This window comes from Epargyreus clarus, unplaced genomic scaffold, assembly GCF_041222505.1.
Source record: "Epargyreus clarus isolate Ecla_fem2 unplaced genomic scaffold, WU_Ecla_fem_2.2 ptg000003l, whole genome shotgun sequence".
Classification (NCBI taxonomy): Eukaryota; Metazoa; Arthropoda; class Insecta; order Lepidoptera; family Hesperiidae; genus Epargyreus; species Epargyreus clarus.
The window spans coordinates 14,331,542-14,349,144 of NW_027332211.1; the positions used below are offsets into that span (position 1 = coordinate 14,331,542).

Genomic DNA, 17,603 nt, shown 5'->3' on the forward strand with positions numbered 1-17,603 from the left:
CGCAATAACTACAATCATTCATCCCGCACTAGTGTCATCTATGTTTGCCATATTTGTAACGCCAACTTCTGTTCCGTGACGCCAACAACTTGTACTAAGTGTGTTTCAACTTTTATTTAATGTGATCGACATAAGACAGATGTCGCTGTAAAATTAAAATTTTTCACAATTTTGTAATGTTTATCATCAATTTTCATAGTAAAAATTGGTTACACATGTAAACTTATTATTTGAAGAAAATCTAAGTAAAAAAAAAAAAAAAAACACTAGATTTGAATCATGGTATTTTATATTCAGCTGTATCAAAAATTCGCCTCATCTTTCGACTGGGAGCGTGGCGTCTCCTGTAATCCGGCTACTCGGAGGTCGGAACCGGAGGATGGTTTGAGGTCGGGAGTCCTGGTGCTGTGTGGCCCATGTTGACTGGACGTCCACACTAAGCCTGGTATTAATATGGATCCCCCGGAGGAGTCTGGGGGATGCAGGTTAACTAAGGAGGGGCGAACCGGGCCAGAGGGGAAACCCAGCAGCCAAAAGTCCCCGTATCGGGCAGTAGTGGGATAGCGGCCGGGAGTGAGCGCGCAGTATCAGCCCGACCAATACAATCAGACCCGTTTCTTTTGCTATTTTTAGTTACATTTTATTTGTTTTTGTAATTATAAAATATAAACATACATACATTAACTATTTGACGGAGGTGGCTAATTAATATAATTTTCTCTTACTTCTTTTAAAGTTCTATTCATTTTTAATTTAATTGAAAGTTTCGTGCTGTGTTTTCTTCACTTGTCGTGATTATTATAGATATTATATATTATAGTTACAAAGTCAGATGTCGAGCGACATTTGGTGTAAAAAACTGTGCTTTTTGTTGTTACTGTATTCTAAAGTTGGTAGGTAACATGCGATATTTTGCCAGGAGGAGTGGACGTGTTATGCTGACACAACACGCCCGACGTGACTTGTCACTTCGTCACGGACGAGTCACGGTGAAACAACTTCATATACACCGAGTTGACATGTTGAAGTTGATGTGTAATGATTTTCTTTCTGATTAAATCTTTGAGGGTAGTGACACTCAACCATGACGATTGGGACATGTATTCCATTTTTTTGTATTAAATTAAAACGACAAATGAGGATCCAGTCTGCTCGATTAGTTTTAGTGGCCACTACCGTCTATAGAGACCAGCCCTAATTAGGTATAATAAGACCTCATGAGGACCATAATTTTAAGTTGGGAACAGGTGCGTTACTACATTGGATGACTAGGCTAGAACGTTTTGGGTCTGTGCCTCAGTCTCACAGTACATTTCAAATCATAAGAATCATTTATTTTGTGCTATTACTAAGATACATAAGTAGTGTGGACCTATGTTGCTTTTACATAATACGTTTTGTTGTTAACTGAGACCGTATTGAAAATGGCCCATATGATTTCCTAGTTCTGACACAATCCGCTAGGGGCGCTGATTGGAATTTGTATGGGCAAATACGTAAACAAATACCAAAACAGTAATATTTGTCGAAACGTAAAAACTCCTGGTAAGGGTACAGTTCTACCTTCTTCCGTCGTGTTATACGTCCCTTTTTTAGGTGCAACCTATTAGGGATACCTGTCGTTGTTGTCGTAGGGCGTGCGAAATGATTTCTTAGGGCAGACAAGGACAGCCAGGGATGTAACACACTACCTTCGAGTAAGATTGAAATAAGATCGTGAATTACACGAAACTTGTTTTTATCTGATTTCACTTTGTTATTGTTAGTCAAGTTCCCAAAAGCATTGCAAACGAATCAGTAAAATCAAGGATATTCAAATTGTTATGGGATTTATGACCAAAGCACATAGATAATAGTGCTAGAAATCATTTTCACTTGTATAGAATTCTCTAGAAACCAATCTACAACGTAGATATGCCGATAAACTACAGGTACCAACGTTCCGGTTGCTGTGCACTTTCAAAACTCAAGGTCCTTTTATAGTCCTTTCAATCTGCTCCACCCAGTTATAAGTGGACCTAATTATGATTTGATTCACACATACAATTTACACCTTCTAAACCAATTATTAAGATTCATATTGACATACGAGTGGACACGGATAAATAACGCCAGTACGAGTAGTTGTTCTATAAAGTGTAATTAATTATTGTTGTAAAGCTACGGAACTACGGTTTCCAGGTTTTTGTCACAAAGAAGGACGAAATGTTATTTTCCCTTACATTTCGTTTTAAAATCAATTATGTATGCTTAACCAACCTACCTTAAGTAAATTATATATTGAGGATGGGTTTTTAAAAATTAAAACTGAATATTTTATACCTAACTGATTTTAATCGGCTATTATTGGTATTAGACATGAAATCCTTAGGATTTAAAATCCAGGACGTCCTTTACTGAGGGAGACATTTAGTCACTCTACATGACAGAGTTGGACGGACATTGATTTTGATTGTAGGGCGGCTCTGATCACGGATACGAGGCTCTGGTTACTAAATCTTTGTTTGGTTGGTAGGAACTTAGACACGTAAAAAGGTTAGACTAGACTTAAACAATGAAGGCACTATAAGCTACATAGTTTTGGTTTCGCAATACCTAGGACTTTGAATAGTCAATCTCGACTCGTTTAGATACGTATAGACTTCTTTATTCTTTTTAATCTGCAGACGAAATGCCAAATGGTTAAATTGTATGACAAAGGAACTTTGTGAAAGAATTATAGAGTCAGAATATTTTTTGGCCATACGATAATATTGTATGTTGATAAGATACAAATACACTATGACATGTGTTTTATACCTGTGGTCTTTGTTCACAACTAAGCTCTGAATATATTATTTATAATTGGTAAGGTCAGTAAGGTAAGGTAAAGTGAATATCGTTATATTTATACTACACATCGCATTGATCAAATTATTAACTTGTAAATGAATAATCCTTAGAAGTTGTGCTTTCGGCTGAACCTGTTCTATAAGAAGTTGGTCACAGATGCTCAATTTCTATGGGCGGGTACGACCACTAACCATCAGATGAATTCCAACTTCGTTTGCTATTGCAATACTACTCGTGTATGTAGATATAATTGTACCATCTACACAAAATACTTAAGAGTGACTTAAGACTCATAGCATATATCACACATTTCTTAAACAGTTGAAAAGTTGAAAGGTCGAGGTACTCTATATTGTTCACATACATGGCCTTCTTGATCTTATAACAAACAAAATAAGACCAAATGAGAGCCTTGAATGACTATCTCTGAACAATAGAGATTATCGCTAAGACAATGAGGTGGATTTATTTTTTAGGTGATTGTTAATATGGGTCGAATGTTACGTCCATTCAATTGGATGCCTCAAGGTTTTGCTGATTCGAGCGCTGATTCAGTTAATCCATATTAAGCGAAAATAAAATAACAGTGAACTGAAGCTATGTTAACGTATTATCTAAGTATGCTTGCGTAATGCTGACTTTGTAAAATTGTAACAGTATCGATTATATCGACCAGTTGCAATAAGGGAAATATTGAATGTGTAATGTTTTTAAGTAGGTAATTCTAACATAAGGTAACATTCTAACGTAAGGTACATAAAGGTGTTAACTATACTATAAGCGTAGTAGTGTACATGTAGTAATTTATTTTTTTAAAGAGAATTTTTTTTTCGGAATTCTCCGGAAGCTATTTATGCAAACAGGCGCAAATACTTTGTTCAATATCTTTTAATATAATTAAATTTAGATAGGTAAAGATAAAATCGATTTGAAGCTGGTTTCGTAATGATTATTATCTTACGAACATTAAAAAAAATACAACCGAATCGTCGAAATATGTTTCAGCTACAATTGACAACTGCGTGATTGCCTTATACGGCTGATCGCGCACTTGTCAATTGAAGCTTGGTAGTACAACTAGTACACAATCTTGTCGTGCGGAATCGTGTGTGGGCGACTTTATTTTATTATTCGATTTATGAATGAGGTTACGTTTGAAAGTGCACACATTGTTTGTATTTGCGAAATTGATACATCTCTGGATCCGTGGAGCAGGTGGGCGTTGTCGTTCACTGTTCAGTAAAAGTGTAGTGAGATATCTGTGTAATTGTAGCCAGCCTTCTGACACTGAATATAATTAGTTAGGTAGTCTAGAGATTATGCAACAGAATATTTATTTAAACTTAATTTTAAATATCGATTGCATATTTATTTATTTACATAGAACCTGAATAATATAAGTTAAGTATTTAGATCACGATTTATTCGAAATAATACATATATTATTGAAATTGTTCGATGTACATTTGTATTTCAAGCACTTAAGAATAACTGTGGAGAGTAAAATATTTGAGAGCTCCAGGTAGAAGTCTATACTTATTTTTATAATATTGAAGGAGTACCTAAACAAGTACCTGTGTAGTCTGACGGCAAGTGGTCACAGCCGCACATGGGCATCTGTACCCTTACCAGGAGTTTATACGTTTTGAAAAATATGACTGTTTTGGTATTTGTTTACGTATTTGCCCATACAAATTCCAATCAGCGCCCCTAGTGGATTGTGTCTGAACTAGGAAATCGTATTGGCCGTAATGGTAAGGTTACTGAAGTCTAAGAGGGTTGCCTCATGCGTAAGTCGGTGCGTGCGTGACCGCTTAACATTAAGTGAATTTCACGCATGCTACTCTGTTAGATCAAAAAATTATCATCAATATGCAGTTTCCTTAATCTGGCTATTTCGTGGTTAGCTACGGCGAATGGAGCCGTGTAACCTTTGGCTTGACATTACATTCACTCACTGCCCTGTACCTTATTGGAGGGCTATTCTGTAAGACTATATTATAATCTCGAAAACTGATTCCGTGGTCAGATATCAAATGTGTTTTCTTTAAAGTCGACAGGGCTGGTGGCGCCGCACTTCAGATGCAGAGATGTGTGTAATTAATTCTGACGTCATATTAAGTATTTATGTATAGGGGATTCTGCAGAGAGACTGACGCCTCAAACTTCGAGTTCCATTGTTTTCGAAATACGAATTTACTTGTCTTAATTAAAGTCTTTTCCGAGCAATCGAGATTGTGACGTATGGAAATTCGAATTCGTGTTGGTATACGTACTCGTACATAGTACTATACAATGTAGGTACATGGTATACGGAAAATGTTTGGAATAGCGAACAATTTGCTAATACAAAAAGTATGTCAAGTTTACGTCACACGTATGTAACAGACTGGTTCTATGCTAAGTACAAAGACAGGTTTTGTGGAGTGAACTATTTTTTACGTAAGTATACATTAAACTGACAATACGATGTAGACAAGTAAATTGGAGTTTAATTGAAGTGTGTCTGTCCGAATAAAAATACTGCTATTATCTAAGCACTTTTTGCCTATACGTGCGCTGCCTGAACATAACCACTTTTTATTTTAGTTTGACTAATTTTAGAATCTAGGTTAATTTGGAAAATGGCTGAAATTTTAAGGGAATGTTTACAGGATGCTGAAAAACTCTGTTTATGAACAGTTCAAATGAGCAATGTTCAATAATAAAAAAAGCAAAAACGCAATTGCACAGCTGCACAGTACTTTAACTAAGTAAAGAACTGTCACATATCCTATGCAAAAGATCTTGAAGTAAGTACCTATTTAATAACTAAGACTTTTTGTGACAATCTTGTAAATCTTCTATTGCTGGTTCTACCACCTTTGGTTCGACCCGCCTTTTCTAACGTGAAGCAGTTCTTCACTAGAAGGGTGTAGCTGTATAGACTGAATTCCATGTAAGAAGACCATCATTGTATTAGGTGAAGGAAAGCAATTGTAATAGAATTCAGATTTTCACGTGACGGGCGCCAATGACAACTTACCATCTGATAGCTAGACTGTAAGCTCGTTTGGTACTCTAATCCTATAAAAATGTACATTTACACGAATATCCGTCTTAATATATATTAACTTCAACTGGGGCTATAGTGCAAAGAGTATTACATAAACCACTTAAGATGTTACGTACTTAGAATAATATGATTTGAATCATAAGGCACATTCTACTAAAAGTGTTTGATAGTAGGTCGATTTAACACTAGATATTTTAAGCTCTAAACAGGTATTCAATAGCAGAAATCTAGACAGAACTGTATCTTAGGCGTGATAAATTATTTCTAGTACAATCGTTACGGCGGAAGTGGATTTCAAATTATAAAAAGTGAAGGTTGATATTATGAAACATAAATCAAATTCATATTTGTTGCAAATGAACTGCTCTGATTAATATATGCGTAAGAATGTACGAGCGTGTGATCGTAAAACGATTCAGAGTATCTGTAGTGGACTGTATAATAAAAATCTTCTCTTCGATTAATCCTTTATTTCTTCCTCTGTAGCTCGCTGCCGAATACAACTTTTCTGGCTTTTTTTTTTTTTTTTTTTTTTTTTGGCGCCCAGATGTAGGTGGAAAAAGGGCTGACCCTCTACGGAGAGGGAGGAGCAAAAAATGCGTCCAAGCACTTACAGGCCGCGACGGCCGGTGCCTGCGTCGTGTGGGGCTGACTGAAAGGTCCTCCTGAAGGGAGGACCATCCCACTAAAAACTCCTTTAAGGCATTCGTCCAAGGGGACCGTACAGCCGACATCGGATAGCGACCTCTCGTTTGCGGAGCGAGAGGCGCTAGCGGCGCTCCCTAGAGAGCTACCGCTGGATAGATGACACTGAAGGTGTCAACGTATCATGAATAAGATTAGAATCGTCGGGAAGACGATTCTCTATGGAGAGTTGTACGCCCCTGTGGGCGGCCAGAAGATTCTCCACATCGGTGGAGAGTTTGTTAGGAGCGTCAGTCAAGATATTTCTTGGCCGACGGCAATTGTAACGGGTAGGAAGAGGGGCAGCATAGTCCGCTGCACCCTTGATTAAGGGGTTGGGATGGTTTTCTGAGCGGTCAAAGAACGCTTCAGAGAATTGTCTGAGGACTTGTTGTATTGGAGCGAGCTCCAGGTCGCGGTGGAGGTCAGCGTTTCTGACATACCAGGGGGCATTAAGTGCCCGACGACAAAAGAGATTTTGTATGACCTGGAGTTTGTCTAGGATGGTGGGATTCGCGTGAGCGAAGACTGGAGAGGCGTATGTTAACACCGGTCGAATGCAAACCTTATACAGCGTTCGCTTATTCCTGGCTGACAACTTGCTGTGTCTGCCAATCATGGCGTTGAGGCGGCTCATGTAAGAGCGGGCGGTATGGGTGACCTTAGAGACGTGGGGTCTAAAGGTGAGGCCCGGGTCAAGGGTAACTCCTAGGTATTTTACTGTGGGCCTCCATGGAATGGGGGCCCCAAGTAATTTGACGGAGGGCAGGTTGTTTAAACGCCTGCGTTTGTGGTCGAAGCGCATTGCGGAGCTTTTCTCCGCATTGACTTCGATGCGCCATTTCCTAAACCAATCTCCTAACTCGTTGACCGAGCGTTGGAGTTTGGCGAGGACAGATGACTCCTTTTGCCCTTGGATGTAAAGGGCGGTGTCATCGGCGAAGAGTGAGAGCTGCACCCCATTTTTGGGGATAGGAATATCGTTGGAGTACGATATGAATAATGTAGGAGCGAGCACTGAGCCTTGAGGGACTCCGGCTGTTACGGGGCGTGGGGGAGAGAGGATACCTTCGTGCCTGTAGCGGAAGGTTCTGTCCTGAAGGTAGGAAGCCACGATGCGGACTAGGCGATCAGGAAGACCAGAATGGTATAGCTTGTATACCAGTCCTCCATGCCAGACTTTGTCAAAAGCCTTGGCGACGTCGAAGAAGACTGCTAGTGTCTTGTTACGTCTTGGATAAAACCCGCTTGTGATGTACTCGACAATGCGGTGGACTTGTTGGGGGCACGAGTGCTGGAGGCGAAAGCCAAATTGGTGAGGAATGATGAGTGGGGGAGCATCTATTGGGAAGAGGTGCCCTCTTATGTGAACGAGGATCACCCGTTCGAAAACCTTGCCCATTGCATTGAGGAGGCTAATGGGGCGGTGGTTGGAGGGAATATGTTTTGGTTTCCCAGGCTTGGGAATACCGATAACTGTTGCTGTCTTCCAGGCTGTTGGAAAGAAGCTGAGATCGAGGCAGGCATTGAAGATAATGACCAGAAGGGTCAGTGCCTGCTCGGGGAAGTGTTTGAGCGCCAGGTTGGAGATACCATCCGGACCTGGGGCTTTACGAGGTTTCAAACCGCGGATGACGGTCCGGACCTCGTCTGTAGTGATTTTAATGGGAGCAGAGGTGACAGGGAGAGAGATCTTTTTAAGGACCTCCTCCTCCACCTTGTGAATGTGGATAGGGTCGCACGGTTGAGTGCTGGGGGAGCACTGCGCAGCGATGCTATCTGCGAAGCATTCGGCCTTCTCAGCGTCTTCGAAGGCTATGCTGCCGTCGGGGCGCGTGAGAGGGGGAGTGCTTGAGAAGGCTTCGGTACGAAATCGTCTAGCGATTTTGTAGAATGCCTTATGAGAAGGTTGGATATCCTCCATGAGAGAGTTCCAGTTGGAGTCCCTCATTTCGGCTAGCCGGGATCTGACTTTCCTTTGGAGGGCGTTCGCGCGCCTCCTAAGGACAGGGGTGGGATACTTGGCGGCCCATCTGAGGGCTGCGTTTTTAGTTTGGATTAGCTTCCTGACCTCGCGAGGTAGTTTGCGGTTCGGGACCTCTACCACCTTCGCGTTGTCATGAAGCGAAGTCTGAACTAGCTGGGTGAGTGAGTTCACCGTACTGTCTATTTTCTCCGAGCTAACAAGGTAGTCTGGGGGAATAGTATACGGTGAATCGGGGGCCTCTATGGCCGAGATGAGAGATTTCTCGTACCCTTCCCAATTAGTGAAGGTTTTCGAGGAGGTATGGGGAGTTGGATCATAGGGACCTAACTGTAGGGAGACTGGACGATGGTCTGAGCCCAGATCGTCCAGTGTTTCGATCGCTCTTGTATTGAGCGCGACGCCTTTAAGGAGGGCGAAATCCAGCACGTCGGGTTCTTGGTCTTCCCGATCGGGGTAGTGGGTAGGCGCTGTTGGAGAGAAGATATCAAAGTCCAGTGCGCGGGAAATGGTTAAGAGTTTCTTACCGTTGGTGTTAGTCAGACGACTGTTCCAAACGGTATGTTTGCAATTGAAATCTCCAAATAGTACGACAGAGTCTCCGAGCGAGAGGAGGGCCTCCAAGTCGCTTTGGAGAGGGGCTTTATTGGCGGGGAGGTAAATTGAGGCTATGATCAGGGACGGGTGTCCTGTCATGCCTAATTTGCATATGGTGGCTTCCATATTGGTGAGCTTGGGTGTTTCCAGAGGGGTGCAATGGAAGGATCTCTTGTAGTAGATGGCAGTGCCTCCGCCACGACGGTCGTCGGCTCTGTCATTACGTACAAGCGCGTAAGAGGGGAGACTTACGCCTTTAAGGGAGGGCTTGAGGAAAGTTTCCTGAACAAGCAACAGGTCGATATCCCTGTTGCGGACGAACTCTTTGAGTTCGGGAATGCAAGGCTTAAGACCTCGTGCATTGAAGGAGATAAGCGAGACGCCTTTAGGTTTTTGACGACCGGGATGAAGGGGTTGAGTATGAACGTTACTCATTGAATGGACTTGAACAACGCTAGGTGTTCAGAGTAGATTGCGATGCGCTCCGCCTGGCTAGCGTTACGCATCTTTTGCGAGACGAGTATGATCTCGTCGAGGTTCACGCCCTTAACGCAGTCCTTAAGGAACATGATATGTTCCCTTACCGATGCGTCTTGGGTGGGACGGGGAGTGGGAGTGGCCTTAGGGGCCGGGGTTGGTGGGGCGGTCGCGGGTGCGACTTTCCTCCAACTCATGGGAGCGGTTGGGGTTTTGGAGGCCCCTAGCCGCGGGAAATTGGTCGAATTGACCGGAGGTGGGCCTGCTTTCGAGGGCTGCTTTTTAGCAACCTTCTTTTGAGCGGGACGGGGGGCTTTAGGGCAGCCACGGTAGTTAGCCGGGTGCCCTGAAGTGGTGCATAGCACGCAGGCAGGAGGGGACTCGTCTTCACGAGTTCTCTTGCACTCACGTGTGGCGTGGGGTTCTAGGCACTTGACGCACCTTGGGGGGGCAGTGCAGTTCGCCGCTGCATGGCCGTAGAGCTGGCAGCGGTGGCACTGGGCAGGGTAGCCACGCTTGTTAGGTGGTTCCACCTCGATCTCAGAAAGGCCACATATTGTGAGCTCCTTCTCCTTGAAAATGTCCTTGGAGGACGGGGTCTTGGCTAGAATGGCCAGGGCTAGAGGGTATTTGACCCCGTTGCGGTTGTACAACTTGTGTACACCTTCCACGGGGAACCCTTGGTTGACTAGATCCGTTAGGATTTCGTCGGTGGGAAGCTCGTAGGGGAGACCCCTGAGGACCGCTTTGATTTTGCGGTCCTCTTCTAAAGCGTACGTGTGGTACGGGAGTTGAAGGTGAGTTAGGAGCCTAATGAGGCTCCTGAAGTCCTCGGTGGTGGGGCATGAAACGCGAATAGAGTCGCGAAGGTTACGTGCCTTGGTGTAGTGGATCTGTTTTTCCACTAGGGTTTTAGAGAAGTCGGACCATTTCGACTTATCTCTGAAGAAAATGTGTGGGGGCGGTTTGCACTTGGCAAGTGCCGGTTCGCAGCGTGTGGCTGGCTTGGCGGGCTTAGCCGCGGGGGTTGAGCTCTGGGGCTCGGTGGAGGCTTTTGGCACGGGGGCCAGAGTGGAGGCTTTTGGCACGGGGGCCAGAGCGGGGGCCGCTGGGGCTGGGGTGGCTTCGATAGAGGCCTCGGAAGAAGTCTCACTTGTCGCCTTAGCGACGCGTTTGACCGGTCGTTTCTTGGTCTTCCTCGACTTGACAGGGGTGAAACCCTGGTCGTCGTCGGAGGAGGGGGCGGTGATGAGGGTGTGCTCCGACGATTCCTCGGAGGAGGCGGGGCGTTTTAGCGAGATGGCGTCAAAGTCCATCTCGTGTCTCGGGGTGGCATCAGGGGATGCGGGTGAGTCGGTAACGGACAGGGGATCCGTTACGGACTTTAAGGGCTCGCAAAGGGAGCGGAGTTTGACAGCGTCAATGGGGCGGTTGAGCTCCTTGCTCAAGAGGGAGGACAGAGCCTCGAAAAACCTATCTGTTACCATGTAGGCCATGGTAACCAGGGATGCCTCCCTGCCGAGGCAGGGAGCTAACGGGGAGGGGGAGGGAAATGCAATTACCCCTAAGGGAAAGTAACTGCTACCGTCACCCTTGGGATAGCCCAAGTGCAGTGGGATCGGGTCTGCCGGTTTCTCTCAGGCCGAGAGGTCTGAGAAGCGCACCGGGTCAACGCTAGCTGGTTTCGTTGGCACCGTTAGGTATCCACCAACTCAAACGCGTCGGGACGTGAGTTTTGTTTATTCCCAATAAATTGGCAATAAACAAAGCACGGACCGCTATCGATAATATCGAGTAGGCGAGAACCGGCCGAAAGGCCAGAGAAAATTCTGGGTTAGGAAACACTAGAGCGCGAGCAGGCGGGGCTGCTCGGTCTGGCGTTCAAACGCAGAGTGATTTTTCTGGCCAAAACGCCCAATATTTATATCATTTAATTCGGTCGTCCTGATTGGCCCGCCAATCAGAGCGCCCGATTTTACATTTGCTATCTCGTTTTTCTATATCTATCTCGCTCTTACAAATTATCCTAGTTTACAACTACGAGCGTTACCGTTCAGAGAGCCATGTTACATTTTTTATTTTTCTCTACTTATTTACTTTATATTATTTACTTATTTACTTATTCTATCTTATGCTAACTTAATCTACTTGGTTGTATCATCTTTATTATTTGGTATTTACACGTATTACAATTCTTATCAACTATTTTGCTGCTCGTCGTCCACAACAGCTCCTCCCCCCGGCGCAGCCTGCGTAGCCTCCATCACGACGAGCTTCCTCACAGGTCGCTTGAAGACTCCGGTTTTGGTGCGGACGTCAGCCACTCGTACCCCGCCGTCTGGACCCTCGTAGACGCGCTCGACGACTCCCATGGGCCACACGTTCCTTGGTAGCGTGTGGTCGACGATTATGACGACGTCGCCGGACTTCAACCGCCGCTCGACGCCCGATGAGTCGCCTCGAGGTACCAGGGTAGGAAGGTACTCCCGTACCCAGCGCTGCCAGAATTGATCAGCTAGCGCCATGCTTGTTCGCCACGTTCGCCGGTCGGCCTCGTTGCACGGACCCGTGTAAGGTAGGCCCGCCGATGATCCCAGGAGGAAGTGGTTAGGTGTCAACGCCTCAGGATCGTTCGGATCCACGCTGACATAGGTGAGCGGCCGTGCGTTGATAGAATATTCAGCTTCAGTCAGTAGTGTATGTAGTACCTCTTCAGCCGGTACCTTTTCATTGAGCGTGGCGGTCAACGCTGACTTGACTGACCGCACCATTCGCTCCCAGGCCCCGCCTTGGTTCGGCGCTCCCGGGGGTATGTAGCGCCACTCCATACGGTGTGATAGCCCCTCGTCGCGCAGCGCCGGTGCCCACTCTTCATACGCGGCCCGCAGCTCCTTATCCGCCCCTCGGAAATTGGTAGCGTTGTCGGAATACATTGTTCGCGGCCAACCTCGCCGAGCCGCCATCCGTCGCATCGCCATTATTGCCGAGTTTGTAGAGAGTGACGGCACTATTTCCAAGTGCACAGCGCGAGTCGTGAGGCACGTAAAGAGCGCCCCCCACCTCTTCTCACGGCGACGTCCAACCTTTACCACCATGGGCCCGAAGTAATCTATGCCACAATAACTGAAAGGTCGCTTGAACGGCTCCAGCCGCTCTCGTGGTAAGTCCCCCGTCGCCGGTACTTGAGGTCTGGCCTTTCTTCTTTTACACAGGGCGCAGTCCCGTTCTATAGCACGCACTGTGGGTCGCAGGTGTACTATCCAGTACCTCTGCCGCAGGTCGTTCGTCACGCGTTCCCTATTGGCGTGCCCCGCAGCGCAGTGTTCGCGTTGTACAAGCAGTCTAGTGATGTGGTGTCGTCCGTCCAATATAACGGGTCTCTTCATCGCTGTCGGTGCCGTGGCTGCTCCGATGCGACCTCTTATCTTTAATATGCCATCTTCCAATATAGGGTCCAACCGGAACAGTCGACTAGTTTTCGTAATCGCCTTTTCTTTTTTCAGCAGCTGTAATTCTTCTGGGAAGCTGTCGCGTTGCGCCCGACGTATGAGTGCCTCTTCCGCCTTTTCTATGTGTTGAAACTCCATGCGTGTCGCCCGGCGCCGACATATGTCCACGAACGCCAGTACTCGGGCGGCCGCCCTCACCAGTGTTTCGTATTTTGAGACGCGTGCGGGATCTGGTAGCCACTCGTCGTCGTTGGGTGTACTCGCGGCGACGTGAAGTACCACCTCTTCTTGTGGATCCTCATCTTCGCTCTTCTCCTTGGGCCACTGGTCCTCCGGGAGCCTTAGGAAGTCGGGCCCCCGGAACCAGCGATCCCCGGCCGTGATTGTCGCGCTTGTAAACCTTGTGGCGTCGTCAGCTACGTTCTCGTGCGTGGGCACCCAACGCCATTCTTCTTTCTGAGTGAGCTCGGATATTTCACCCAGGCGGTGTGCGACGAATGGAGTATATCTCTTCGCGTCGTGTCGAACCCAGTGCACCACCGTCATAGAGTCGGTCCAATAGATCGTTCGTGCCGCCTCGGTGCGATGCTCTTTCTTTATGTTGTCCGCCAGTCGGGCTCCGATGACCGCCGCTTGTAGCTCGAGGCGTGGTATGGTCTGAGTCCGCTTCGGAGCCACCTTTGACTTGGCAGCTATGAGGCTCAGGCAGTAGCTTCCGTCGGGCCGAGTGATGCGCCAGTATGCCACCGCCGCATAAGCTTGCTCGCTGGCGTCGCATAAAATGTGCAGTTCCCGGTTGTGGCAGTCCCCCAGCGCGTATTGTCGTTCCAACCGCAGGTGAGATATGCCGGCCAGCTGTTCCATCCACGTAGCGAAGAGCTCCTGTTCTGCCTCAGGAATCGGTTCGTCCCAGGATATCTTTAATTTCCATAAACTTTGTAGGACGATCTTCGCCCTTATAGTGTAGTTGCTAAGAAGTCCAAGCGGGTCATATATGGACATTACTGCGCTCAGTGCTTCCCTCTTCGTCGGCGCACGGTTCTGTGCACGCACATCTTTAGGTACTCTGTTCATTGATGTATTGAATCCAAGTTCATCTCGCTCCGGGTTCCAGTATAGCCCCAGTATCTTATTCGTAATGCTTTCCCCGCCGAGTTGAGTAGGTGCAGTCGCGCGTAGTTCCTTCGGTACGTCTTGTAGCACGTCGACTTCGTTGGCGCTCCACGCTCGCAGGTTGAATCCCGCCGCGGTGTGTACAGTTCGTATCTCCGTAATAGCACGGCGAGCTTCCACTATATCTTCATAACTCGCCACCAAGTCGTCCATGTAGTGACTTCGAGTAATTGCTTCGAAGGCGAGTGGATGCGTGTGAGCGTGTACTCCTGCGTTGTAGTCCCGGACGAAGTGAGCCATGAAGGGTGAACTCGCCGCTCCGAAGATCATGCTTGTCATCTTGTAGTGACGTGGCGGCTTGTCCCGGTCATCTCCCCTCCACAGGAACTGCTGTGCTGGTTGGTCTTCCTTACGTATTTTAATTTGAAGAAACATTTCTTGAATATCTGCCGTAACTGCCACACTCTTTTCCCGGAACCGGAATAGGACTCCCGGCAGCGCCAGTAGTAAGTCAGGACCCTCCAGCAGATGATCGTTGAGACTGACACCTCGATTCTTGGCTGCTGCGTCGAAAACCAACCGCTGCTTCCCCGGCTTGTTCGGGTTCTGAACTGCGAAGTGTGGCAGGTACCAGCAGACGGAGCTTGACCTCTCACTCCCGTCGCACGGCTCGGCGTATCCCTTTTCTATCATATTCTCCACCTGCTTTGTATATTCTTGCTTGAAGTTAGGGTCGGCGTCCATTTTTTGTTCAATCTTCAGAAGGCGTCTAAATGCTGCGTCGTAGCTCTGAGGCAGCTTCACCCCGTCTTCTTTCCATGGTAACCCTACTTCATATCCTTTTTCAATCTTCTTTATTGACTGCTCGACCAACGTGACTGCCCGTTTATTCTCGTCGCTCACTCGCGGTTTATGAGCGACGCCTAATGCTTCAATGCTGAAGTGGTGTTCCACCATGTCGTGCAGTGACCTCATATCTTGCTTGTCTTCACCTCGTTCGGTGGTGTAGACGTGCAGCACGCTATCTTGATTGGTGATGATATGCCGTGGCATTGTTCCGTGTATTACCCAGCCCAGTTGTGTTCGCGATGCAGCTGGTTGGTGGGGCTCGCCAGTCCTCAGCTCTTGAGACACTATACATTCCCAATGATCGGCGCCCACCAATAGCCCAGGTCGGCTAGCGTTGTAACACACCTGCTCCCTCGGCAGATCTCGTAAGTGTTCGTAGTTCAAAAGTGCGATCGGAATAGACTGTTGTCGTATCTTCATATTCTTAATCGTGCGTGCCCTTAGTTTATGTAGTTTTTCGTCTTCGCCCTTCAGGTGAATGGTGACCAGCTTGCTATTATTCTCCTGTTGTGTCGTGCTTACGCCCTGCATGCACAACGGCATCCCTGGACCCTTGGCGCCGATCCGACGTGCTATTTCTTCGTCCACCAGAGTGATGGTCGCTCCCTCATCCAGCAGCGCGTATGTTTTCACCTCCCCCCGTGGGCCGACGACGGTGACCGGGCACATCTTCAACAGAACCGTCTTCTTGCTTGAAGTGTCCAAGGTCAGCACGGACTCTGTGTTGTCCTTTTCCGTTGGCTTCGGTTCTTGCTTTTCTTCATAGGTTTGGTGAAGCGTGGAGTGATGAGGGCGACGACATTGATTCACGTCGCATGACTTCGATCGGCAATCACTTCGGCGATGTTTCCTCTTCAGACATTTAAAACATAACTTTCGTTGACGCACGAACTCCCATCTTTTGTAAACTGGTAGTGCCGCATAATCAGGACACTCAACTAGCTTGTGTCGTTTTTCACAACTAGGACAGATGTCGCTAGGTTGTTCTTCCTCGGCGACATTGTATACTGCGTTCGGTTTTCTCTTGTTCGCGATCGGAGGGGCTGCTACTACTGCTGGTCGGTGTTCCCGCTTCGTAAATGTCGTTGCCGGCGATGAGTAATTATGTCGGAGCATCTGGTTGGCTTCTCTCATTAGGAAGTGTGATAATAACACGATCTCCGCGTCGGCTCCGCTGTGTTCCGTTGCGTAGTCACACCATCGCGCTTGCAAGTGAGGACTCAATTTTTCTCGTACTTCTCTTGCCAGTAGAGGGTTGTACAGGTATTCTTGACAGTTGACACTCTTGATTGTGTACACGGTGTTTTGTAGCTTCACGGCGAATTGATTAAGTTCCGTTGCCGACGTTCCCGGTCTTGGTAATCTCTTCAATTCCGCCATTGCTTGTTCAACGATGAATTCCGGTTGTCCGTAGCTTTGTTCGAGCATCTTCATAATGGCCTCCGGATCTGTAGCTGCATGTAGTGCGGCGGCCACGGTGTCTCGGGCGGCTCCCTTCAAGCAGCTTCTCAATCTTTGCAGGTTTTCCCCTGGTGTCAACTGGTACATCTTCGCGGTATCCCGGTACATGGCTCTAAATATAAGCCACTCGTTGATATTCCCGAAGAAAGCAGGTAGATCCGGGCACTTGGATCTAGGCTTCACCCATCTGTCCATGGCTTCTGTGAGTTCCTCCATACGTTGTTCGACCGCAGGCGATTTCCCCCGTGGTTGCGAGTGCGGCTGTTCTTCGGCGCGCGGCTCCCCCCGTGAGTTAATCGGTTGGGTGCTGAGCCAGGCGTCGACCTTCCGCTTGGGTTCCGGCAGGTTCTCTGCTTGAACGCTTCCTTCTTCTTCATCTTCTTCATCTTGAATAGTAGCCAGTTCGTTAGCTAAATTCTTCTTTATTAATTCCGCTTCTATTTCTAGTTGCTTCTTTTTAATTTCTGCGAGCTTCTTTTCCGCCTCCATCTCGGCGAGGCGTCTCCGGGTAGCGGCAGTGCTTCTTGACGAACGTAGCGATTGCGCCGGCGATCTGGCGCGAGCAGCGTGTCTGACCTCCGTCGTCGCGTCGGGCACGGAGCGGGCGGCGTCGTTCGTAGCCCCCCTCATAATCCCCCCGTGGACGGCGCGGACGGTGTTACTCGAACTGGGCCCCGCTTCGACCGAGGTAGTGCAGGCGGCTCTGGTCGTAGCCCCTGACCATCCGATAGTGGTACGGGCGGCGTCGATCGTAGCCCCCGTTCCGACTTCGGTCCCCTGACTCGGCGATAGCGGCGGGTCCTGAGATAATCTTCTCCGACGTTCTCGTTCGATGTTGCGTTCTTCCAGACGTGCTTCTTCTTGTTCCGCCGCGTCGGCTTGGCTCCTGGTGACGACCATTCTTCCCCGGCGTAACCCGACGATTTCTTCCAGGCTTCCGACGATCCGGCGACTCGATGGACCAAACTGTAGTGGACTGTATAATAAAAATCTTCTCTTCGATTAATCCTTTATTTCTTCCTCTGCAAGCAAGATGGTCGTCCTATGCCGCGGCGTGACTTCGCCGCATGGCGCAGGGAATACGGGCCTCGAGGGATCCCTC

At 47.4% G+C, this 17,603-nt stretch overlaps 1 protein-coding gene across 1 annotated transcript; it reads right to left on the reverse strand.

Annotated features, from left to right (window-relative positions):
• Positions 1 to 11,827: 11,827 nt before the first annotated feature.
• On the reverse strand, positions 11,828 to 17,131 carry LOC140748365 (uncharacterized). Its single transcript, XM_073081217.1, has one exon. It carries the CDS (start codon positions 17,129 to 17,131, stop codon positions 11,828 to 11,830), a length of 5,304 nt encoding a protein of 1,767 aa, XP_072937318.1.
• Positions 17,132 to 17,603: the final 472 nt, after the last annotated feature.

Excerpts from the sequence above, each read along its gene's own strand:
- LOC140748365 (XM_073081217.1), bottom strand. The coding sequence starts at position 17,131 with ATGAGGGGGGCTACGAACGACGCCGCCCGCTCCGTGCCCGACGCGACG.